Below are 25,880 nucleotides of genomic sequence, written 5' to 3'. Positions count from 1 at the left end.
CTCCACTATGATGCTAGTTCGGCACTGTTTAGTAGTATCTGTTTGTTGGTGAGGCCACAGCACTCCATACATGTGAGCACACTCCCCGTATACAGTACATTCTGGTCTCATGTCTTACTGATTCTGAGCTTCTGATCAGGGCAGCAACTGGGTTGGGTGAATAGTCGCTGAAAGGAAATTCCAGACAGGGTGCAATCTAACCTAAGGGGCCCTGGCTGTAGTATCGATCCCTGGGCACCATACCACATATTAATAAAACTAAAACAGCACTGAGGATAAATGTAAGAAATTTACTTTCATTCTCAGAGTTCAATGCCCTATGGTAATGTAACGGCAGGTTAAAATCTTCTGACCTGCTGTTAGTTTCCCTTTAAATAGGAAAGATCATTTGGTAGTGAGGGTGATGAATAAAATTCAGGGAAATTAGCAGTGAATTCCATAAAAAATTAACTTTTCCCCCATCCACAGGATAAGGGAAAAGTAGAAGATTATGGTGGGTCCAACCTCTGTACCCCCCACTGATCTCCGTATTGTTATGAATAGAGCCGTGGGTATGGGGGTATGGCGTGTGACCCACGTCTCTATTCATTTCTGTAGAACGACGGAGTATGCTGAAAAAAGCCGGGCCCTTATGGGGTGAGGCTCCGAATGCTTGTACCGACAGGCGGGAGTAATCCACTTACCTCCGTCCTGTCAGATCGGTCATCTATGGATAGAGTCTGCTTTCAGGGTGGCTCTATGCATAGATCGCTGACAACACTGATGGCATAGAATAGATCAGTACATGCAATCTAATGATTGCATGTTTTAGAGTGAAAAAAATTGTGTTAAAAAAAGTGTATTAAAAAAATTAAGCTTTTAAAAGTATTAAAGGGGATATCCAGCGCTACAAAAACATGGCCACTTTCCCCCTACTGTTGCCTCCAGTTTGGGTGGGGTTTTGAAACTCAGTTCCATTGAAGTAAATGGAGCTTAATTGCAAACCGCACCTGAACTGGAGACAACAGTAGGGAGAAAAGTGGCTATGTTTTTGTAGCGCTTTAAGAAAACCCTTTTAAACCCCCGTCCCAATAAAAGTTTAATATACCTCCTTGCCCATTAAAAAATTAAAAATATTTTTTTTTAAATAAACATATTATATATTGTAGTTTGTGATATTGTCCGATCTATTAAAATATAACATTATTGTTCCCACACGGTGAACAGCAAAAAAAAACGACACAGAGATTGCTAATTTTGTAAAATTATATATCAGAAATTTTTTCATAAAAAGCGATCAAAATGTTTCTGTTACACCAATATGATATTAATAAAAACTAGAGATTTTCGAGCATGGCACAAAAAATGACACCCCAATGACACTTCTGTCCTGTGGGTTTGGCGTTCTATGCAGAGAGTCTGCTCACAGGCAGGCTCTATGCATAGATCGCTGAAAACACTAATCTATGCTATGTTATGCTATGGCATAGCCAGGGCCGGCATTAGGGTAAATGGCACCCTGTGCGAAAACTTTTTTCGGCGCTCCCCCCCTTAAGCCTCCTTCAGACTCCCATTCCTCCAGAAAACACCCGACCCCCCCCCCGCCATACACACAACTACCCCCTGCCATACATTCACACAGCTACCCCTCTGCCATACACACAACTGCCCCACTCCCACAGCCATACACACAACTACCCCTCCGCCATTTACACAACTACTCCCCAGCCATACACACAACTACCACCCCCAGCTCCCCATACAACTACCACCCTCAGCCCCCCCACACAACTAAAAAAAAAAGAGACCCCCAAACAACTACCACCCCTAGCTCCCCACACAACTACCACCCCCAGCTACCGCACATCCCCTAACAGATAGATAAATAGATAGATAGATTATAGATAGAAGATAGATAGGAGATAGATAGATAGGAGATAGATAGATAGATAGATAGATAGATAGATAGATAGATAGGAGATAGATAGATAGATAGATAGATAGATAGATAGATAGATAGATAGATAGATAGATAGATAGATAGATAGATAGATAGATAGATAGATAGATAGATAGATAGATAGAGATAGATAGATAGATAGATAGATAGATAGATAGATTATAGATAGAAGATAGATAGATAGATAGATAGATAGATAGATAGATAGATAGATAGAGAGATAGATACCACACCTAAACACAACATAACAATAAAAACACATGTACACATATGACTTACTAGAATATTGGGGCTGGATAACCTGGTGATGAGAGGGGGTGAGGCTGCAGTCAGAGGAGATGAGGTGATGCCGTGCTGGTGACCTGGGCTGCCAATCTTGCCAGTCTGCAGCAGCTGAGCTCTAGGAGTATATTTTGCAGTAGGCTGCTGGCACAGTGAGTTTACACATTGCAGGACTGACATAGGGGATGAGGTGGCTGCTACACTCTGTACTTCATTTCCACTTTTAGCAGCCATGTGAGCTGCTTACCTTGGGGACACTGCCCAGCAATATACAGGAGCAGCCAGTGTGCAGGGGGCCTAGGGAAATGGCAGGGTGATTCTGAGGAGCAGCCTATATATTGCCTGTCCGATTTATGTACAGTCTGCACAGGCACGGAAACTGTTTGGTAACAGTAATACACATCACTCCATTACAGGCACTGAGTAGCTGCAGGATTATGTGTATTACTGCTGCCCAGTCTCAGTGCCTGTGCAGACTGTACATACATCATACAGGCAATGCATTAGACAGTGTCACAGTCAGAGTTTGTGATCCTGGGCAGCTGCAGCCCTGGTCCCTCTCCTCACACACTCCAGCCCCTGACATGGCGCTGTTCGGCAGACAGCACTACCTAACTAGAAAAAGAGGAGGGCGGGCGGCCAGCTAGGGAGGGCGCTCCTGCAGACACACAGCACATCTAACTTCTCTTTTTAGTCAGGTGTGCAGTGCAGCTCTCTGTCTGTTGTAGCGCCCCCTTGCTGGCCGGGAGTGAGGTGCATTGTGCAGGCGCACAGGTCGCACACCCTAAAGCCCGGCCCTGGGCATAGCATATATAAGTACATGCAATCTAATGATTGCATGTTTTACTGTGGAAAAAAGAGTGTAAAAAAAAAAGAAAAAGCGTCTGATCTATTAAGATATAACATTATTTTTCCGGCATGGTGAACGACGTAAACGGAAAAAAAAAAAAAAAAGACACCAGGATTGCTGATTTTTTAAAACTATATATCAGAAAAAAAATAATAAAAAGCGATCAAATTTTTTAAATCCCACAGCATTATATATTAGTGTGATCTCTGTAGCTGGATACAAAGTACTGTTATTTACAAAGCTCAGTGGAGGGACACAGAAGAGGTGAGCTTTAGTAACTTTGTAAACTAGAGCTTTACCAAAGACCTGCAAGACGCTCCTTGGAAATACAACTGCATTAGGGTCACATGATCGCAGTTTCATGGGTAAAAATCAAACTGGAAAGTGGCAGTTTTCACATGGATGCGTTACAATAGTGGTGTGTGTTATTCTAGGGCTTTATTATTTTTTCCATTCTGTAGAATAACATCTTTAATGATTGAATATTGGACTGTGTAAATAACAAAAAATGTGTTTTCTTCACATAGGTTTTATAATCTTTCATCATCTATATTTAAACACTGCTTTCAAATTAAGACACAATCTCAGATGAGCTTTGCAGTCAAGCAAAATGACTTTACAAGTAAATATCAAACCATATTTGCACATAATAAAAGATTGTGAAGAGAAACAAAGTGCCATTTGAAGGTAATTTAGCTTAATTATAGTTTTAATTGGTTTCCTCTATAATCTAAGTAAAACTGTACTTTCAGTTCTTGAAATAATCATGCGAGTTGATCAAGCTCTAGCTCTAGATTTTTTTCAGTACAAGATATTCAGCATTTTACAACTGTAAAAGGATCATTACACACTGTGAGCATCAAGATTGTTATTTAACTGGAAATAGGAAAAAATGCAGATGAATATCTTCATCACTTACCTCCCAGTAGTATCGCAGTTGGCTCAACCATTCAAAATCATTTTCATCACTAACTTGTTTTTTAACAAGAGCTGCAAGAACATCTCTTGCATGCACATCCAGAACCACAAGGGCCCCAAGAGTCACCCGATTCTGCTTTGATAATGTTCCACGCACCAGGGCAACAATGTCATCAATTTGTTTATTGTTTTGTTCTAGGTAATCTTCAAGTGCCTAAAAACATTAGGACATACCCATAGGGTCATATATTACAGCATCTTCGTAGTTAGTGGGAAAAATCTAATTAGAAAAATTACTGTCATAGACAAAAAATAATTTTTGTGTCATATTATAATAAATAATTTTTAGCACTCTGTTCACACATACAGTGCTGTTCTGATGGTATTTACCAAAGCCAGTAATTCTAAACAGGAGAAAAGTGTCATAGAAATATCCAATTTTAATATCGAATGCCCGCTCAGCCTAACAAAAAAAGTATTCTGCACCATGTGTACCTGTGATCAACCCCCGGCCCTTAATGGCCTCCATGGCTGCCCTGAGTGTACTCTTATTACATCATATACTGTAATAAATAGGTTACCATTAAAAGTTAGATCTTGTATACTTAGTTAGAACTTGTATACTTCTTATCCTGCTAGTATTGCTTTGCCTATACGATTCTTTACACCAGTTTAATGTTTTCACCAAGAAGACACATTACTCCCTAAAGGATACATCTAAAGCCGCTGACACAGCTAACCAGAACCCTAATGAAACCCAAAACCCATGAATCCCAAAACAGCTGTAAACAGATCTTTTTTCTATGGCTATGTTTACACAACGTCTTTCAAGCTCAGTTTTGAGTCTAAAATAATGGATGACATTTAGCAGCCTCCCCTTAGTACAATGACGGCTGCTGGTACATTATTCTAGTTTGGGATTACTAATTAGCCTTTGGGTGTGTCTTTATTAAAAAGTCCATTGAATTTAATAGTAAAAACAGAGAAAGAATGGTGGAAAAAGAAAAACTGTGTGTGAACTAATAAACTAATTTCTCTATTTTTGATGTTGTGTGAACATAGCCTTTTAAAGATTTGGCAGATAATCCTTTGGCCATATTTCCAGGTTTTTGTGGGTCAAACACAATAGGTGGCAGTAGACATACATCTTTCCGAATGATGGAGGGAAGCAAATCTGCATGTCTGTCTAATTAAAGCACCTATTACATGGGGCAACTATAAGGAGCAAACGAGTGCTCCCATGATGCCGCTAATGCACGCGGCCGCAGCAAGTGAGTGAGAGGGAGGGGGCTGGGGGAGCTGCGGGAGGGGGCTGCCAGGGTCATTGCTACATCGTCCAGGCAGCCCATAGCATATAGCCGCGGTCTGCTGCTATTCCACGGAGCGATGACAGTAGATCATTACTATATCAGTCGTTTGTCTTTCAACATGTTGAAAGACAAACGATTACAACGATCAGTCAACATCGATAATGTCGGCTGATCGTTGTGCTCTATTACACAGGATGATTATCAGCCGTAACGGCCAATAATCATTCCGTGTAATAGGGCCTTAACAAGGTAACTATCCAAATCCAACATCTTTATAATACACTTATTGACACTCATTCAACCATAACGTTATCTACACCAATAGGTGACATTAATTCTAATTCGAATGTATGTAATTGTTTAATATGAGCAACATATTATGAACTATAATATAAAACTATAATCTATATATTAATAACTTTATTATAATACTACCAGCAAGACTGATGTATTTATAATGTAAAAATGTCATGTCATGAGAGCTAAGACTATCCTGGGTCAAACAGAAACCAAAACAGCTTCTTAACCCTCTAAGGACGCAGCCCATATATTTATTTTCTGGGGTTTTGTTTTCTCCTTGTTAAAAAGCCATAACCCTTAACTTTTTTCCTATGTACAACATTATTTGTACTTTTTTGTTGGCACCAATCATACTTTTTTTAAAAATATAATTTTTCTAAATTGTTTTTTTTTCTTCCAAGTCTATCCCCTGTAGTACAACTGACATGTCACCTATATTCTTCAGGTCAGTTTGATTATAACAATACTCACTTTACGTATCTTTCATTAATTTTACTACTTAAAGAAAGTGCTTATAATTGCCCTATTTTGACTCCAATTTTTGTAGTGTTGTAGTCTTGTAGTCTGTGGGGCTATGTAAGGGCTAATTTTTTGCACTATGGTCTGTAGTTATTATCAGTATTACGTCTGCATACATGTGACTATTTGATCACTTTTTATTCTATTTTTTTAATTCTATTTTTTTTTGGGCAATTGCACATGTGGCCATACAAAACATGTTTTTTACTTGAAATATGGGAAAAGAGGGGTCATTTTAAACTTTTATTATGAAATATAATAATTTTTATTTCCTCCTAGGAACTTAGCATTGCTTGCAGAGATCAGTGCAGTGATCCATTAAGGGTATGTTCACACCTTGTTTTCAGTCCCACGTCGGGCTGCACATTAGGAATCAGTGAAGAAAGGATGCGGACGTGCAGCCCGACGTGCGGCTGACAGCCACATGACGGCCACATTGACTTAAATGAGCAGGATGGAGTCATTATGTGACTGTGTTCTGCTCATTTGAGGGACGTACACGGCTTTTGTGCAGGACTCAAAAGCGTAGTCGACCACGCTTTTGAGTCCTGCACAAAAGCCGTGTACGTCCCGCAAATGAGCAGAACACAGTCACATAATGACTCCGTCCTGCTCATGTCTGGCTGCACATCCGCATCTTTTTTTCACTGATTCCTGACAAGCAGCCCGACGTGGGACCGAAAACGAGGTGTGTAAATACCCTGACTCGGCTTTCTATTGCTTCATGCTGCTGGGGGTAGGCTGAATCAGTTAACAAGTCAGGCATCTGAAAGCAGATCCGGACCACTGGATCACCATGCAGATATAAAGATATGTAAAGGCCATAGAAGCTGCATCTAAATGGCTAAAGAGTTGGCATAATCAACCTAGTTTTAGGCGGGAAAAACTTCCAAGAAGAATAAATAAATAAGGTGATAAAAACAAACAAATTAACTTAAAGGACAACTCCCGCGGGACTCCGGAGGGCCAATCAGGGCTGAGCAAGCTGGAAGCCATGTGATGCACTCCAGCCAATGAATGGTGTGCAAGTGCACTAGAAGCCTTTTCCTCTCCCATTCACTTCAGCAGAAGACGCCGAGGAGGAAGAAGACCCGGCCCGCCCCCCGGCTCTGACGACATCGTCACAAGATGGCGCCCGAGAGAAGAGGACGGTGTCGACAGTAATTAGTAATGTATACTTTAAGTTCTGGTTCGAGGTCGGAAATTGGGGGAAGGGGGTCAGACCTCTTATTTACACACATTACAAAGTTATACAACTTTGTAATGTGTGTTAAATAAGCTAAAAAAAAATGTCCTTTAATCGAACGATTTAAATTCAGGAAATGTTTGACATACATACCTTTTGACCATTTCTTATAGACAGCTGAACATCATTTGTCCAGAAGCATTGTGATACACACAAAACAGTTTGTCCTGGCCATTCTCTTACCCAGTCAATACGATTTGTTTTAGGATAGGCTTCGATAGCTTCACCAATCACCTTAAAAAGATACAGATATACAAGTATTTAGTTACAGATTCCTTTAATATTATCACCAACATACAATATTTGAATGTAAATAATAATTGTAGTACAACAAAAAGTAGTATATCATGGGGAGATTTATCAAAGGGTGTAAAATTTAGACTGGTGCAAACTGCCCACAGCAACCAATCACTGCCCCTCTTTCCTTTCACCAGAGCTGAAAGCTGAGCTGTGAGTGGTTGCTGTGGTCAGTTTGCACCAGTCTAAATTTTACACCCTTTGATAAATCTACCCCAGAGTGTATCACTTACAACGTCAATTCCAAAAAAGTTGGGACACTAAACAAATTGTGAATAAAAACTGAATGCAATGATGTGGAGGTGCCAACATCTAATATTTTATTCAGAATAAATCACCGATCAAAAGTTTAAACTGAGAGAATGTATCATTTTAAGTGAAAAATATGTTGTTTCAAAAATTCAGTGTCTACAAATCCCAAAAAAGTTGGTACCATGCTGTTTTTACCACTGTGTGGCATCCCCCCTTCTTCTTACAACAGTCAACAGACGTCTGGGGACAGAGGAGACCAGTTTCTCAAGTTTAGAAATAGGAATGCTCTCCCATTCATGTCTAATACAGGCCGCTAACTGTTCAATCGCCTTGGGCCTTCTTTGTCGCACCTTCCTCTTTATGATGAGCCAAATGTTCTCTATAGGTGAAAGATCTGGACTGCAGGCTGGTCATATTAGTACCCGGATCCTTCTCCTACGTAGCCATGATGTTGTGATTGCTGCAGAATGTGGTCTAGCATTATCTTGTTGAAAAATGCAGGGTCTTCCCTGAAAGAGATGACGACTAGATGAGAGCATATGTTGCTTTAGAACCTGAACCTAGCTCTCTGCATTAATGGTGCCTTTCCAGACATGCAATCTGCCCATGCCACAAGCACTCATGCAACCCCATACCATCAGTGATGCAGGTTTCTGAACGGAGCGTTAATAACAACTTGGGTTGTCCTTGTCCTCTCTGGTCTGGATTACATGGCGTCCCACTGTTCCATAAAAAACTTCAAATCGTGACTCATCTGACCACAGAACAGTTTCAGCTGGCAACGGCGGATGGCACAGTGGATTGAGTTCACTGACAATGCTTTCTGGAAGTATTCCTGAGCCCATTCTCTTATTTCCGTGACAGAGGCATTCCTATTTAAGGTGCAGTGACGTTTAAGGGCCCGGAGATCACGAGCATCCAGTAAAGCTTTACGGCCTTGAACCTTACTCACAGCGATTGTTCCAGATTCTCTGAATCTTTTGATGATGTTATGTATGGTTGATGATGATAACTTGAAATTCTTTGCTATTTTACACTGGGTAACACCATCCTGGTATAGCTGCACTATCTTTCTGAGCAACAATGGTGGAATTGGTGATCCTCTTACCATCTTGGCTTCAGAGAGACACTGACACTATGAGCTCTTTTTATACCCAAACATGTTGTAAATTTACCTAATTAGTGTTGATTGGTCTTCCAGCTGTTCGTTATATGCTCAATGTAATTTTTCTAGCCATTTCTTGCTACTTGTCCATTTCTTGCTACTTTGTAGACACTGTGAAATTTTGAAACAACATATTTTTCACTTGAGTTCACAAGTTTAAACTTTTGATCTGTGATTTGTGTTTTATTCTGAATAAAATATTAGATGTTGGCACATGGTTGTTATTGGAAACTTTCAAAAAAATAAAAACAAACCACTAATACTTGTGAAATACAGTAGTTACTTTTACCAATATCAGATTGTTGTAAAGTGCCTGACGAAATTCATTGACCACTGACAGGTCATTGTCAATGGAGCTGCTGGATATAGCCAAGTACCTTCCAGAGCTCCTATATGGAGTGGATAGCAACGCAAAAAATTCCCATGACTGAATGGAACCTGAATAGTAGTCTTAAAATGGTGGAGAAGACATTAACAGCAACCAACTATAACCATAAGAGACATCAATTGACTGCGACTTTATGTAATAGTGTTTAAAGTGTACATGTTGTTATAAAAAAACTTTTGACATGTTCAGACCCGTAACGATTGGGAGATAGAAGAGGAGAAGACACGCTGCAGCGCAGCCACTCTGTTTTGAATTTTTAAAAAAGAGTCAGACCGACTTTTTTTAACTCATACCGGGGACTGGAATGCGCTGCAGCTGCAGTCCTCTCCCTTCTCTATCTCCCGATCGGTAGAGGTCTGAACACTCAGACCCAGACCGATCAAAACTTTTGACATGTCTCTGTGACATGTCAAAAGTTTTTTATAATGACAGGTACACTTAAAACACTGTTACTGTGGGCTTGAATGCATGATAAATGCAACACGATTCCCTGTTAATCTTTTTGCCCCCCCCCCCCTTAAACTCTCCTAATTTTTTTAATTTATTTTTTTTCCAATAAAAACTTGAATATGAAAAAACACTGTTCCTGTGGCTGCTGATAGTGATTGTGGGAGAGTCAGGGGTGAAGGAAACATACCTTATGAACAGACTGAATCATTGCAGACTCAAGTTCTACAAGCCACTTCTCAACTTGACCTCTGGCTTTTGATGTGGATATTGTATTGACCAGTTGTACCACCTCTCCTTCACTGCTCTTTATATGTGTGATGTCTAAGACATCTGTAAATTCTACTTTTGCTATACCTTCAAAACATTTCTTTAGGTGGGGCTGTACCCTAAAAGCAATATAAATACACATGATAAAAATGATACATACAGGTTAAAATACCATTATTAATCCATCACTGGTTCTTATTAAATGGGTTGCCCCACAAAAAAATATTTTGTGTATTGTAAGTATGGAAAGGTTCACACTGCGTTTTTTGCTGACTGTAAAATTGATCCATTTTTAAATGTTTCGTTTTAACAAACAGAAAAAGGCTATTGTTCACACACAGGTTTTCTTTTTTCCCCATCCTTTCTCCATTTTTACCATTAAATTCAATGGACTTTTCAATTAAAGCGACTCTGTACCCACAATCTGGCCCCCCAAAACCACTTGTACAGTCGTATAGCTGCTTTTAATCCAAGATCTGTCCTGGGGTCCATTCGGCAGGTGCAGGGGCGCCGCAATGATGAGGCGACCTGAATCGTCTGCCTCAGGCGGCGCCACCAGCTATCTTCATGGGGGCGGCATTCAGTGGCAGATTATAATATGAGCGGTTCGGGCGGCCGCCCACATTATAATCCGCCACTGACTGTACCCAGGGCCGCTTTAACCAGAGGGCACATGGTGCACGTGCACCGGGCCCACTGGTTAAAGGGGCCCCCCCGAGCAGGCCGGCCGTTGCTATGTGCGACCAGTGCGGTCGCACAGGGCTCCGGCCACCAGCCTGTCATGGGGGAGCGCCATGGATGGGTAATCTACTTACCCCTCCATGGCGCCCCCTGCAGGGCCCCCCCGTCCGCCGCTGCCCCCGTCCGCTGCTGCTGCGGCGCTTCAGCGCTGCAGCAGCAGCGACACTGACAGAGAGAGAGCCATTGGCTCCCTCCCTGTCAGTCACTCTTGTGGCCGCACTTCCTGCAGTCACAAGAGGCCGCACTCTCCCTCTAGCGGCCGACGTCACTGGAGCGTCGGCGCGAGGGTAAGGGGAGTGCAGCCTCTTGTGACCGCAGGAAGTGCGGCCACAGGAGGGAAGAGAAGAGGAACGCGTGGACCCAGGTGAGTAAAAGTGTTTGTTTTTTTCAATGTTATATGGGAGGGGGAGCTATATACTATTGGGGAGCACAGGGGGCTATATACTATGGGGGAGAAGAGGGGGCTATATACTATGGGGGAGAACGGGGGCTATATACTATTGGGGAGCACAGGGGGGCTATATACTATGGGGGAGAACGGGGGCTATATACTATTGGGGAGCACAGGGGGGCTATATACTATGGGGGAGAACGGGGGCTATATACTATTGGGGAGCACAGGGGGCTATATACTATGGGGGAGAAAGGGGGCTATATACTATTGGGGAGCACAGGGGGCTATATACTATGGGGGAGCACAGGGGGCTATATACTATGGGGGAGCACAGGGGGCTATACACTATGGGGGAGCACAGGGGAGCTATATACTATTGGGGAGCACAGGGGAGCTATATACTATTGGGAAGCACAGGGGGCTATATACTATTGGGGAGCACAGGGGAGCTATATACTATGGGGGAGCACAGGGGAGCTATATACTTTGGGGGAGCACAGGGGGCTATATACTATGGGGGAGCACAGGGGGCTATATACTATGGGGGAGCACAGGGGGCTATATACTATGGGGGAGCACAGGGGAGCTATATACTATGGGGGAGCACAGGGGGCTATACACTATGGGGGAGAACGGGGGCTATATACTATTGGGGAGCACAGGGGGCTATATACTATGGGGGAGCACAGGGGGCTATATACTATGGGGGAGCACAGGGGAGCTATATACTATGGGGGAGCACAGGGGGCTATACACTATGGGGGAGCACAGGGGAGCTATATACTATTGGGGAGCACAGGGGAGCTATATACTATTGGGAAGCACAGGGGGCTATATACTATTGGGGAGCACAGGGGAGCTATATACTATGGGGGAGCACAGGGGAGCTATATACTTTGGGGGAGCACAGGGGGCTATATACTATGGGGGAGCACAGGGGAGCTATATACTATGGGGGAGCACAGGGGAGCTATATACTATGGGGAGCACAGGGGGCTATATACTATTGGGGAGCACAGGGGGCTATATACTATGGGGGAGCACAGGGGGCTATATACTATGGGGGAGCACAGGGGGTTATATACTATTGGGGAGCACAGGTTAGCTATATACTATTGGGGAGCACAGGGGCTATATACTATTGGGGAGCACAGGGGAGCTATATACTATTGGGGAGCACAGGGGTCTATATACTATGGGGGAGAGCACAGGGGGCTATATATTATGGAGAGCACAGGGGGGCTATAAACTATTGAGGGGGAGCACAGGGGGGCTATATACTATTGGGGGAGAGCACAGGGGGGCTATATACTATTGTGGGAGAGCACAGGGGGGCTATATACTATTGTGGGAGAGCACAGGGGGCTATATACTATTGTGGGAGAGCACAGGGGGGCTATATACTATTGTGGGAGAGCACAGGGGGGCTATATACTATTGTGGGAGAGCATAGGGGGGCTATATACTATTGGGGGAGAGCACAGGGGGGCTATATACTATTGTGGGTGAGCACAGGGGGCTATATACTACTGGGGAGAGTGCACAGGGGGGCTATATACTAATGGGGGAGCGCACAGGAGGGCTGTATATAACTGGAGGAGCACATGAGGGTCTATATACTACAGGGACACCTTAAAACTATGGAGGCATAGAGGGGTGTAACTATGTAGGAGTACAGAGGGGTGTAACTACTGTATAGGGGTACAAGGGACCTAACTACTGTATGTGTTGGAGCCTAAAATATTTGTCTGGCAGATTCTGGAGAGAAGATTCACAGCCAGGAGAAGACTTCAAGGTGGCCTGGGCTGGATGGAGAGAAAAAGAAAAGGTGACAGACTCTGATCGGAGAAGACGCCTCCGGTGAGTCACTGGATGTAACTTCACTCTGTTATAGGCTTGTACTGATAGGGGTCATGATATGGCGGTATTATGTAATGGTATCAATGGTGATATCTTTCTGTTTTGTTTAGTGCAGTTTTTATGTAATATGTAATCACTGAATGGTGGAAATAGTGTTATAAGGTAACTACTGTATGTATTGGGGCTCTTGATACAGTGTGGGGGCAAATTCAGTACATTATACAATGTGCAGAAAGGTAAGGGGGGGCCCACTCTTGAGGGCTGTGCACTGGGCCCACCAATGTATTAAAACGGCCCTGACTGTACCATGTACTGGAGCCCCCCCGCCCCCGGGCAGTATCTGTAATGAGATGCTGTGAGCGGGGGAGACTGTATTCATAAGCGCCGCGCTGTACTAAATCAGCCGCGCGGTGCTGATACTACAGCGCGGCGCTTATGAATACAGTCTCCCCCGCTCACAGCATCTCATTACAGATACTTCCCGGGGGCGGGGGGGCTCCAGTACATGCATTCCACGTCCGTGATCCGTCAGGATCACGGAACGTGGGAATGCAGCCTTAGTCCCCCGGCTGATGCGCGGCTGCCCGGGGTGTCCCGTCCTGTCCCCGGCAGCGCGCGCATCAGAGAGCTCCCCGTGCGCCGGAAGTCACAGGCACAGGCGCACGGGGAGCTCTGTGATGCGCGCGCTGCCGGGGACAGGACGGGACACCCCGGGCAGCCGCACATCAGCCGGGACCAGACCAGAGAGGCTCGACGGGGGAACGGAGGGCAGGTGAGTTGTGTGCTGTTTTTTGTTTTTGTTTTATCTGCTGTGCAGGGGGGGGGGGGGAGAGGGGGACCATCTATAAGGTAGGGGGGGGAAGGGGGCCATCTATAAGGGAGGGGGGAAAGAGGGGGACGATCTATAAGGGAGGGGGGAAAGAGGGGGACGATCTATAAGGGGGGGGGACCATCTATAAGGGAGGGGGAGAGGGAAGAGGGGGACCATCTATAGGGGGGGGGGGCATCTATAAGGGAGGGGGGAAAGAGGGGGACCATCTATAAGGGGGGGGCCATCTATAAGGGAGGGGGGAAAGAGGGGGACCATCTATAATTGGGGGACCATCTATAAGGGAGGGGCGGGAGGGGGACCGTCTATAAGGGGGGGGAAGAGGGGGACCATGTATAAGGGGGAGAGGGGGACCATCTATAAGGGAGGGGGAAAGAGGGGGACCATCTATAAGGGGGCATCTATAAGGCAGGGGGGAGAGGGGGACCATGTATAAGGGGGGGAGGGGGACCATCTATAAGGGAAAGGGGACCATCTATAAGGGAGGGGGAGAGAGGGAAGAGGGGGACCATCTATAAGGGGGGGGAAAGAGGGGGACCATCTATAAGGGGGGGGAGAGGGGGATCATCTATAAGGGGGGGAGAGAGGGAAGAGGGGGACCAACTATAAGGGGGGGGGGGAAGAGGGGGACCATCTATAAGGGGGGAAGAGGGGGACCATCTATAAGGGAGGGGAAAGAGGGGGACCATCTATAAGGGAGGGGGGAGAGGGGGACCATCTATAAGGGAGGGGGGAGAGGGGGACCATCTATAAGGGGGGGAGAGGGGGACCATCTATAAGGGAAAGGGGACCATCTATAAGGGGGGGAAGAGGGGGACCATCTATAAGGGGGGAAGAGGGGGACCATCTATAAGGGGGGAAGAGGGGGACCATCTCCTAAAAGATCAGCACCCTCCTCTCCTGACATCCTCTGTGCTGCTGGGACTTCTCCTATAGGATTAGCACCCTCCTCTCCTGACATCCTCTGTGCTGCTGGGACCTCTCCTATAGGATTAGCACCCTCATCTCCTGACATCCTCTGTGCTGCTGGGACCTCTCCTATAAAGTCAGCCTCCTCCTCTCCTGACATCCTCTGTGCAGCAAGGGACCAAACATTATGTTTATTGGGGACAGCAGTGGGGGGGGGGGGCAGTAGTGGATTATAATGTGGGCGGATTGACGGGGGGGGGGGCGTCATTCTATAGTTCGCCTCGGGCAGCAGAGAGGCTAGAATCACCCCTGGGCAGGTGATGCAGTTATTGTTTTAAAAAACATCCCTAACTTTGCACCACCCCTCCGTTCCTCCTCCCCACCCTCTTCATCATTAGGAATGCCATTGGAACATTTTCTCCATGCTGAACATTGCACAGGTCCTTAACAATGAAGCCCATGTGCCGTGGTGACACTGCTGACGAATAGTAGGCAAACTGCCTGGAGCATTCCTAATGATGAGGAGGGACAGAGAGGGTGTGCCAGCCTAATGCATACACAATCTAGGCCACTCCCGTAGGGCACAGGGCTGCAAGTTTAAAAGTTGTTTTTTAGAACAATAATGGCATCACCTCCCGAACGGACCACAGGACAGGTCTTGGATTAAAAGCAGCTATCAGAAGGTACAAGCAGTTTGGGGGGGACAGATTGTGGGTACAGAGTCACTTTAAAGAAACACCCAAAGAGCAAATAGTAACCCAAACTAGAATAATGCACAGTCATTGCACTGACGGACTGCCAAACAGCTGAATGACGTCCATCATTTTAAACGGAGCTGAAAAATTTTGTGGACTCGTTTGTGTACACGTTTTTGTGTACACTAAAAAATAAACAGTACTTTTTAGATCCTATTTTTTTATTTTATAATGTAAGTTATTGGGAAACGGATCCTGACATATGGCATACAATTGCATCCCTTTTTACCATACATTTTTGCATCACTTTTTTCCTTAGAACTAATACATTAAATGGACAGCAAAAATAAAGTGTACACCTAGCCTTTGACTAGGTTCACACTGTTTTTTTAATTTTTAACTGCCACTTAATTTTAACATACAGAAAAAAGTGTTCAACCAAGTGTTTGTGAACGTTAATTTTCTTGTCATAATGTTAGTCAATGAAAAACTGATGCTGCAGGATGGCATAGAGCTTCATGAGTATTTTAAGGCTGGGCGAAAATGGCTTAAATCAATATCACATTTAATCGCACATGTAGCCACGGTAACGTTAATTATGACACACCCTTTTTGCAAGCCACATCCACTCAGCTGTGCCAAACTGGCGATATTTTGTTTTAATAAGGGTATATTCACACGGGCGGGCTCGCAGCAAGATTCTCGCTGCGAGCCCGGCAGGTCCTGGCAGTTCCCATACACTACATACTTGCTGCGGTCTAAACGACCGCAGCGAGTATGTAATTATACCGCCCTTAACCCCTTCTGCTCCCGGCCGGCTCCCCCGCTGTAAGCATACATTACCTGTCCTTGCTGCACGGGTCCGGCGTCCTGCTCTCCCGCCCGGCCAATTAGTGTGTCGCCCAGCCGCAGCCACTGATTGGCCGGGCGGGAGAGCAGGACGCCGGACCCGTGCAGCAAGGACAGGTAATGTATGCTTACAGCGGGGGAGCCGGCCGGGAGCAGAAGGGGTTAAGGGCGGTATAATTACATACTCGCTGCGGTCGTTTAGACCGCAGCAAGTATGTAGTGTATGAGAACTGCCAGGACCTGCCGGGCTCGCAGCGAGAATCTCGCTGCGAGCCCCCCGTGTGAATATACCCTAAAGTAAAAAAAAATAGAAGGAGCAACACAAGGCTGCACCATTTAGTCTATATCTTATTATTTGTCATTAATAGGGAGTATCAGCAGAGACCTGGACGTGTATACACAGGTATACAACTATGTTCACACTACAGGATGTGTATGTAAAGGTATACAGCTATGTTAACACAGGATGTGTATAAACAGGTATACAGCCACTACAGGATGTGTATATACAGGTATACAGCCACTACAGGACTTGTACATATAAGGCCTTAGGTTACGGATTCCCTGCTGTGATCTAGTGCTGCCGCACAGCACTAGACAGAGCAGAGTCCCATTGCCTTCATGTAATTTATATTCTTATACATAACAGTACCCGAAGCTGGAGTGTGCAACCTGTCCACAAAGAGTGGTGACTGCTATCACTGCTAGATCTACTGCACAGGTGCCTTAACGTCCAGCACATGTGCAGTGTTCAGACAAGTGAGGAATAGGAGAAATCCTGACTGGGCCATTCCTAATATTGAAGACGGCAGGGAAGAGGGCCGGAGAGGTGAAGCACTCCTGGGGCATGGGTACTCTAGGCCATGTTAATTTGACACAGTGCTGCAAGTTTAAAAGTTGTTTTTTAGGAAAATAACTATCACCTGCTGAATGAACCCCAAGACCGATCTTGGATTAAAAGCAGCTATCCGGCCATACAAACCGTTTTTGACTCTTTGGGGGGGGGGGTGATTATAGGTACAGAGTTGCTTTAATGGTAATAACGGTGAAAGGAGGGTGAAAAAAGAAAAGCTGTGTGCAAACAACCAAAAATAACACCCGCTGTTTGCAAAAGACGTCCAAAAAAAGTTGTCATGATTAGAGATGAGCGAATTTGCCGAAGTTCGGGTTCGTATAAACCTCAACTATCGGCTTCTGTTCCCGCTGTCTGCAGCCTCCGTAAACAGGGTGGATACAGTGTAAGGACCAAAAAATGTGTATGGGTGCAGCTCACAGTTACAGTTACTAATTGGGTCGAGGTTAACCTAAAAAGAGCCCTTACCTAGACATGGGCAAGCAAAGTAAATTAAAAAGACGTATAGTATTTTAGTCCTCCAGACCACAATGAGTCCCAACCTTTGTATATATCAGTTTTAATAAAAAGGAGATAATTGGTTTCAGATTTGTGCAACGGATGCGTATATAAAAAATATATATAAATATGAACAATAAATACAAAACATATGCAAATACATATAAAGGATAAAAAATGTATTATAAACCGCTGGGTATTGGCCAATACTATAGTTAGACGTTGTATTATAGCGTTAGTTCAGATCACAGTTATGGGACCTGTAGTCCGACTGTTACATGTGTGTTGTAACGATCCCGATGTCGGGTGAAGCAAGATAGCGAAATAGTCACCAGTTGTCTGGTAGATCAGTTCACATTAAGTGTGGCAATACAAGGTATACAGGATGGCGTCTGTGACGCCGCTCACCCGTCCCGATTAGTAGCTGCTGTCGTGGCTCTCTCCCTCCTGCGGAGGCTCTAAGTTGCGGTCACTCGTTATGACCTGGAGAGGCTCTTGCAGTACGACCTCGTGGAGTTGGCGTTCGCGCGCTGATCTGTATCGCAGCTTCACTCCGTATCCCGGCCTCGTTCTCGCTCTCACCTCATTCCTGCCTTCACCTCGGATGTCTCCGTCTAGGGTGAGATGCTGCTGGCGGTAATGGGTGATTGCCGTGAATTGATCGGGTGAGGAGAAGTATTGGAAATGATGGGGGGCCCCCCGTGGCGGTATAACTTGTAATAATAAATCTGAAAGACAGTTTCTGTAATGTGCCACATTACAGAAACTGTCTTTCAGATTTATTATTACAAGTTATACCGCCACGGGGGGCCCCCCATCATTTCCAATACTTCTCCTCACCCGATCAATTCACGGCAATCACCCATTACCGCCAGCAGCATCTCACCCTAGACGGAGACATCCGAGGTGAAGGCAGGAATGAGGTGAGAGCGAGAACGAGGCCGGGATACGGAGTGAAGCTGCGATACAGATCAGCGCGCGAACGCCAACTCCACGAGGTCGTACTGCAAGAGCCTCTCCAGGTCATAACGAGTGACCGCAACTTAGAGCCTCCGCAGGAGGGAGAGAGCCACGACAGCAGCTACTAATCGGGACGGGTGAGCGGCGTCACAGACGCCATCCTGTATACCTTGTATTGCCACACTTAATGTGAACTGATCTACCAGACAACTGGTGACTATTTCGCTATCTTGCTTCACCCGACATCGGGATCGTTACAACACACATGTAACAGTCGGACTACAGGTCCCATTTCTGTGATCTGAACTAACGCTATAATACAACGTCTAACTATAGTATTGGCCAATACCCAGCGGTTTATAATACATTTTTTATCCTTTATATGTATTTGCATATGTTTTGTATTTATTGTTCATATTTATATATATTTTTTATATACGCATCCGTTGCACAAATCTGAAACCAATTATCTCCTTTTTATTAAAACTGATATATACAAAGGTTGGGACTCATTGTGGTCTGGAGGACTAAAATACTATACGTCTTTTTAATTTACAATGTAAGAACCGCCCGGAAAACTGGGATACAGCCTATGCCAATGTCTGTATCCCAGTTTTCCGGGCGGTCCGTAAGGCTGTATCCACCCTGTTCACAGAGCCTACACACAGCGGGAATCAGAAGCTGATAGTTCAGGCTCATACGAACCCGAACTTCGGCAAATTCGCTCATCTCTAGTCATGATCATTATTTTGATGCCCAGACGTTGTGTCTGAAGCTGACGTTTTGAGTGGTACACTTTTTGGGTACATGTGACGTTTAAATTGCTTTTTAATTGATTTTTTTTAGGGGTATGAGTAAAAAAAATTGTCATTTTGGTTCATTTTTTTATTATTTCTTTTCTATGGCAATAAATGGGCAGGATAATTAATGTAATGTGTTAATAGATGGGTTCATTACCGACACGGCGATACCTAATATGTGTATTTTATTTATAAGGGATCAATTATAATGGGGGAATGTGTATATTTATTTATTTAGTTATTATTAATTATTTATTGAGTATTTATTGTGTACTTAATTTTTTTTCGCCCTTTACATATAATACATTACAGCACATGATCTGTGCTGTAATGAATTAGTTACTGGCCTGATCTGTGTTTGTCTATGTTCACACAATGTCAAAAAAAACGGAACGTTTTTTCTATTTAAAAAAAGACGTCTGTTTTTGTTGCAATTTAACTGACGCCCGGAAATGAAAGTATGATGTCCGGGAATGTCGGAATGTGACTGTGGAGGCCATTTGAGTACAGTGAACTCATTGTCATGTTCAAGCAGAAATCAAGACTCATCAGACCAGGCAACGTTTTTCCAATCTTCTACTGTCCAATTTCGATGAGCTTGTGCAAATTGTAGCCTCAGTTTCCTGTTCTTAGCTGAAAGGAGTGGCACCCGGTGTGGTCTTCTGCTGCTGTAGCCCATCTGCCTCAAAGTTGGACGTACTGTGCGTTCAGAGATGCTCTTCTGCCTACCTTGGTTGTAACGGTTGGCTATTTGAGTCACTGTTGCCTTTCTATCAGCTCGAACCAGTCTACCCATTCTCCTCTGACCTCTGGCATCAACAAGGCATTTCCGCCCACAAAACTGCCGCTTACTGGATGTTTTTTCTTTTTCGGACCATTCTCTGTAACCCCTAGAGATGGTTGTGCGTGAAAATCCCAGTAGATCAGCAGTTTCTGAAATACTCAGACCAGCCCTTCTGGCACCAACAACCATGCCATGTTCAAAGGCCCTCAAATCACCTTTCTTCCCCATACTGATGCTCGGTTTGAACTGCAGGAGATTGTCTTGATTATGTCTACATGCCTAAATGCACTGAGTTGCCGCCATGTGATTGGCTGATTAGAAATTAAGTGGTAACGTGCAGTTAGACAGGTGTACCTAATAAAGTGGCCGGTGAGTGTATGGTATACTGCAGAATCCGCTCTCCATTGACTTTCCATTGAAACAGTGAAACAAATGGGAAAAAGCAGTGTGAACCTAGCCTAACACATTCAGATCTCCAGCCGCACAGTTTATTCCCACAGAGAGCCATGCTGCAGTAAGAGACTTCCAAGTAACTGCAACTGCAAGATGACAGAAGTCACAACCTGCTGGAATTCATTGTTATGTCATTAACTATGTAATTACCTGTGATTTTAGTAGGGCCATAATGTATAGACTCAATGCTGCGTTTACACAAAGCGATAATTCGCCCAATCGATTGTTTAACGATTTTGAAGCAACAATTTGGTTTTTATAACGATCAGCATTTAGATGAATAAATCTTTAGAAAAATCGTAGGAAAAATCGTTATTGCAATCGTTTTTACGATCGCTTAAGCCCATAGGATGAATCTTTGAAAGACTGTTTACACGAAGCGATCTGCAAATTTTTAGCGAACGACAAACGACCATTTGAGAACATGTTGAAAGATCAAAATGATCGATTTCTCGCTCATCACTTGATCGTTTGCTGTGTTTACATGGAACGATTATTGCTCAAATGCGATCGTTATTGCGAAAATTCGAACGATAATCGTTCCGTGTAAATGCACCATTAGCCTTATACTTTTTATTGTTTCTTTGCCACTTTGGTAAGAACAGGAAAATACCACAAAAACTGATGTTGATAATTTTAATGGATACATTTTTAAAAACGTACCTGGTTGGATCCTTTGTTTCTGACAAAATTTCAAGGAGCTCATCATTAGACAAAAAGAAAAATCTGGGAAAATAGAGTCGTTTCTTTTCCAGGTAGTCATTAAGCCCCTTCAAAATTAGCTCCAAAAACTCATTTGACTTTTTGAATTTTTCAAGCATTTTTTCAATCATAACCACAGAAAGGACATGCTTGTCCTAGTAAAAAATAAAAATAAAAAAGGCATACTATTTTATTTTTCATTGTTAACATTTGCTTAATAAAATATACATGAATAATGCTGCGAGTTTGCCTATTCACTTCAATGGGATGACATACTCGCAGCGGGATTGTCATCCCGCTGGGAGTATGTCAAAGTCAGCGGCCTTAACCCCCGTGGGGGGGTTTACCGGGTCTCCGCCCTGGCTTTCTTTGGGGGCTCCTGGCGTCTACTGGCGCTCAGCCAATCAGTGTGCTGCCCCACTGGAGTGCACTAATTGGCTGATTGCCGGGAGACACCGGGAGCTCCAAAGCGGGGACTTGGTAGAGTATTAACCTAGGCTGGGGGGGGATGTTGGGATTGGGGGGGTTTAAGGGCACTGACCCCTAGGCGGGGGGGTGTTAGGGCACTGACTCTGACATACTCACAGCAGGATGAGTATGTCATTCTATTTAGGTAGGTATTGACAGCGGATTTCGCTGCGAGCACGCAGTACGTGTACGTGTCCTAAAAGTAGTTTTTTAGGACAATAACTGCATCACATGCCAAACGCAGATCGTGGGAACGGAGTTGCTTTAACCCATATAGCATTTATCACACATATTTTCCACTGAGCAATGTAATGAATAAAGAATTTATTGTTTTAATTGCATGTTTAGGAAAACTTTGCATATTGTTTTACTACAAAAAACGCTGCGGAATCTGATGGCGCTATGCAAAAAAAATATTACTACCATTTTCTTTTTTAAGAATTGTTTGATAAAGTCACCTTTTGAAAATGTAAAAAAAAAAAGAACATAAACCCTATGTCATTACCCACCAAGGATTTCTTTTCCTATATTTTAGCAAACAGGAAATACACATTTTTAAGTAGCAATTATTCATAATTACTTTGACAGGTTAGACGCTTGAAAGATCACATTTGCATTACCTTTCATCCCAAAATGCTAAGAGCTAGCCCACATTATCATGAAAATAGAAGATAGAGCAAGTTAATTTTTGTTGATCAGTAGGGAAGGAATGTCTGTTTTGATGCTTAGATTCTTTTTCTATGACAAATACATTTTTGCAGCTAAATCACAGCGCCATCTTGTGGAGATTTACATTAAGGTTTTACTGTTTTACTGTACTGGAGATTTACTGTAGGTTTTTATTAAGATCAAAATTGGTATTAAAGCAAAACGTGTTGATTCTTCTTACGCAATGTAATATTATGCATATAATATTTATAGATCAGCAAAAAATTATCTTCTTTGCTACATTGCCTGGCTCAGAGTGTACAGTATATGTATTTTTTCAGAAAAAAATCTTAAATCCTACAACACCTCTATATAAGTTTAGCACAGAATCCATTGTTCTAATAAAGTCATAACTATAACTACAGCCACTTACCAACAATACTAGTTTCATCAGGTCTCTCCAAGTCTTATCTACAGTTGAGAACCTCCTGCCTTCTTCTGGCATTTGGGCCATTATATCTGGAGAACTGAATATGGGCTCCAAGTACAACCAGGTAGCCTGGACTTTTAGCCACTCATCCAGTATCTCTTGCAGAAGCAATAACTTTCCTTCCCATTCTCTGTAAAGCAAGCAATGGCAAAGTTTATCAGTTCGAAATAAGATATTATTTTATTACTCATGCGTACTGGCGTATTACATCTCCATACAACATCACAGCTATAGGGATCTGATTTATGTCACCCATAGGCTATGTTTATACAAAGTGTTTTGCTCTCTGCCAGCCGATCATTACATTGAAGTGAATGGCTAATAGATTTGCGGGCACACCGGACAATGCCTGCAAATCAATGTTAAGAAACAAACAGTCGATACAACATTTAAAGGAATAAAGCTTATTGGAAAGAAGCATAGCTCAAGATGCCAAACTGTGTGGCACAAATAAAGGATATTCATGTCTCAACTAACATAAGTAATCTTGCAAATACCCTCATTTAGCAAACTTGCCTCCTCCTGATATGCTGCACTTTTCCTCCCATTGTTGACAGATTGTTGTCTAGGTTACAGACCCTCACTCTGCTCAATAAGCAGTGGTCTGGCTAGTGTGTATATATAGGTATAATGTATATGTAAAGAGATAAAGGGGTCATTTATTAACACCGTCGTACTTGTACACCAGTCTTAAATAAAGCCCTGTACCCACTTTCTTGGACGTATTTTCTAAGAGGTGCATGCCTCTTGGTAAATCCACTGGAATCTGCGCCTGCACCTGATTATAATTAGTTGAGATGGAAATTCCTCTTTAAGAAAACAACTAAAGTATAAACTTAAACAGATATGTTACATTTATGAAACAACATGAGCCACAGTGAGACATTTCCAGGCTGGTCTTAGCATTGACCGAAGCAGGACAGTATCACGGCCAGTGATAATATATTTATAACTAGAAAATGTACCCGGCGCTGCCCGGGTATAAAGTGTCAGTGTGTTAATTAGATTTGTTCTAAGGTGCCCAGGAGGCCAAGCTAAAGGTATTGTTTCATCTGAGTTAATCAGTGGAATTAGTGTATACCTGTAGTGTATAGTTGGAGGGGTTCTGTATACCCACAATTTATAGTTTTTAGGGGTCTCGCATATCTGTAGTGCATAGTTGGGGGGCTGTATACCTATAGTGTATAGTTGAGGGAGGTCCTGTATACCTGCAGTGTACAGTTGGTGAAGGTCCTGTATACCTGTACTGTATAGTTCGGGGGTCCTGTATACCTGTAGTATATAATTGGTGCTGTATACCTGTAATGTATAGTTGGTGGAGGTCTTGTATACCTGTAGTTTATAGTTTGAGGGTCCTGGATACCTGTAGTGTATAATTGGTGGAGGTCTTGTATGCCTGTAGTATATAGTTCGGGGGTCCTGTATACCTGTAGTAAATAGTTTGAGGGTCCTGTATAACTATAGTATAGAGTTGGTGGAGGTCCTGTATACCTGTAGTATATTTGGGGTCCTGTATACTTGTAGTATAGAGTTGGTGAAGGTGCTGTATACCTGTAGTGTATAGTTTTGGGGTCCTGTATACCTGTAGTGTATAGTTTGGGGTCCTATATACCTGTAGTAAATAGTTGGTGGAGTTCCTGTATACCTGTAGTGTATAGTTCTGGGGTCCTGTATACCTGTAGTGTATAGTTTGGGGTCCTGTATACCTGTAGTATATAGTTGGTGGAGGTCCTGTATACCTGAAGTATATAGTTGGTGGAGGTCCTGTATACCTGTAGTATATAGTTTTGGGGTCCTGTATACCTGTAGTGTAAAGTTTGGGGTCCTGTATACCTGTAGTATATAGTTCTGTGGAGGTCCCGTGCACTTGTAGTGTATAGTTTTGGGGTCCTGTATACCTGTAGTGTCCTGTATACCTGCAGGGTTGTATTTACCCGTATGGCAGTGTTATTCAGTCACAGTGTGTCGGTATTGGTCATGTCTGGTATGGGGGTGTTATCCAGTCACAGTATGGCGGTATTGGTCAGGTCTGGTGTGGCGGTGTTATCCAGTCACGGTATGGTGGTATTGGTCAGGTCTGGTTAGCGGTGTTATCCAGTCACAGTATGGCAGTATTGGTCAGGTCTGATATGATGGTGTTATCCAGTCACAGTATGGTGGTATTGGTCAGGACTGGTGTGGCGGTGTTACCCAGTCACAGTTTGCCGGTATTGGTCAGGTCTGGTATGGCAGTGTTATCCAGTCACAGTATGGCGGTATTGGTCAGGTCTGGTATGACAGTGTTATCCAGCACAGTATGGCGGTATTGGTCAGGTCTCGTATGGCAGTGTTATCCAGTCACAGTATGGCGGTATTGGTCAGGTCTGGTATGACAGTGTTATCCAGCACAGTATATCGGTATTGGTCAGGTCTGGTGTGGCGGTGTTATTCATTCACAGTATGGCGGTATTGGTCAGGTCTTATATGACAGTGTTATCCAGTCACAGTATGGCGGTATTGGTCAGGTCTGGTGTGGCAGTGTTATCCAGTCACAGTATGGCGGTATTGGTCAGGTCTGGTGTGGCGGTGTTACCCATTCCCAGTATGGCGGTATTGGTCAGGTCTGGTATGGAGGTGTTATCCAGTCACAGTATGGCGGTATTGGTCAGGTCTGGTATGGAGGTGTTATCCAGTCACAGTATGTCGGTATTGGTCAGGTCTGGCAGTGTTATCCAGTCACAGTATGGCGGTATTGGTCAGGTCTGGTATGACAGTGTTATCCAGC

At 43.8% G+C, this 25,880-nt stretch overlaps 1 protein-coding gene across 3 annotated transcripts in view; it reads right to left on the bottom strand.

Moving 5' to 3' along the window:
- Positions 1-25,880, bottom strand: part of DNAH7 (dynein axonemal heavy chain 7) — a 262,909-nt gene that overhangs the window by 151,867 nt on the left and 85,162 nt on the right. For 2 of the 3 annotated variants that reach the window (XM_069983597.1, XM_069983599.1), the window contains 5 exons: positions 23,060-23,246; positions 21,472-21,665; positions 10,104-10,302; positions 7,458-7,598; positions 3,991-4,203 (listed from right to left, as the gene is read on the bottom strand). In XM_069983597.1, coding sequence (XP_069839698.1) covers positions 3,991-4,203; positions 7,458-7,598; positions 10,104-10,302; positions 21,472-21,665; positions 23,060-23,246 — 934 coding nt within the window. The remainder of the gene's footprint in view (positions 1-3,990; positions 4,204-7,457; positions 7,599-10,103; positions 10,303-21,471; positions 21,666-23,059; positions 23,247-25,880) is intronic. The other variant, XM_069983598.1, reaches the window with a different exon arrangement.

This window comes from Dendropsophus ebraccatus, chromosome 9, assembly GCF_027789765.1.
Source record: "Dendropsophus ebraccatus isolate aDenEbr1 chromosome 9, aDenEbr1.pat, whole genome shotgun sequence".
NCBI classification, from domain to species: domain Eukaryota; kingdom Metazoa; phylum Chordata; class Amphibia; order Anura; family Hylidae; genus Dendropsophus; species Dendropsophus ebraccatus.
The sequence above is the reverse complement of the archived record's forward strand: the minus strand, read 5'-3'. Positions and strand labels throughout refer to the sequence as shown.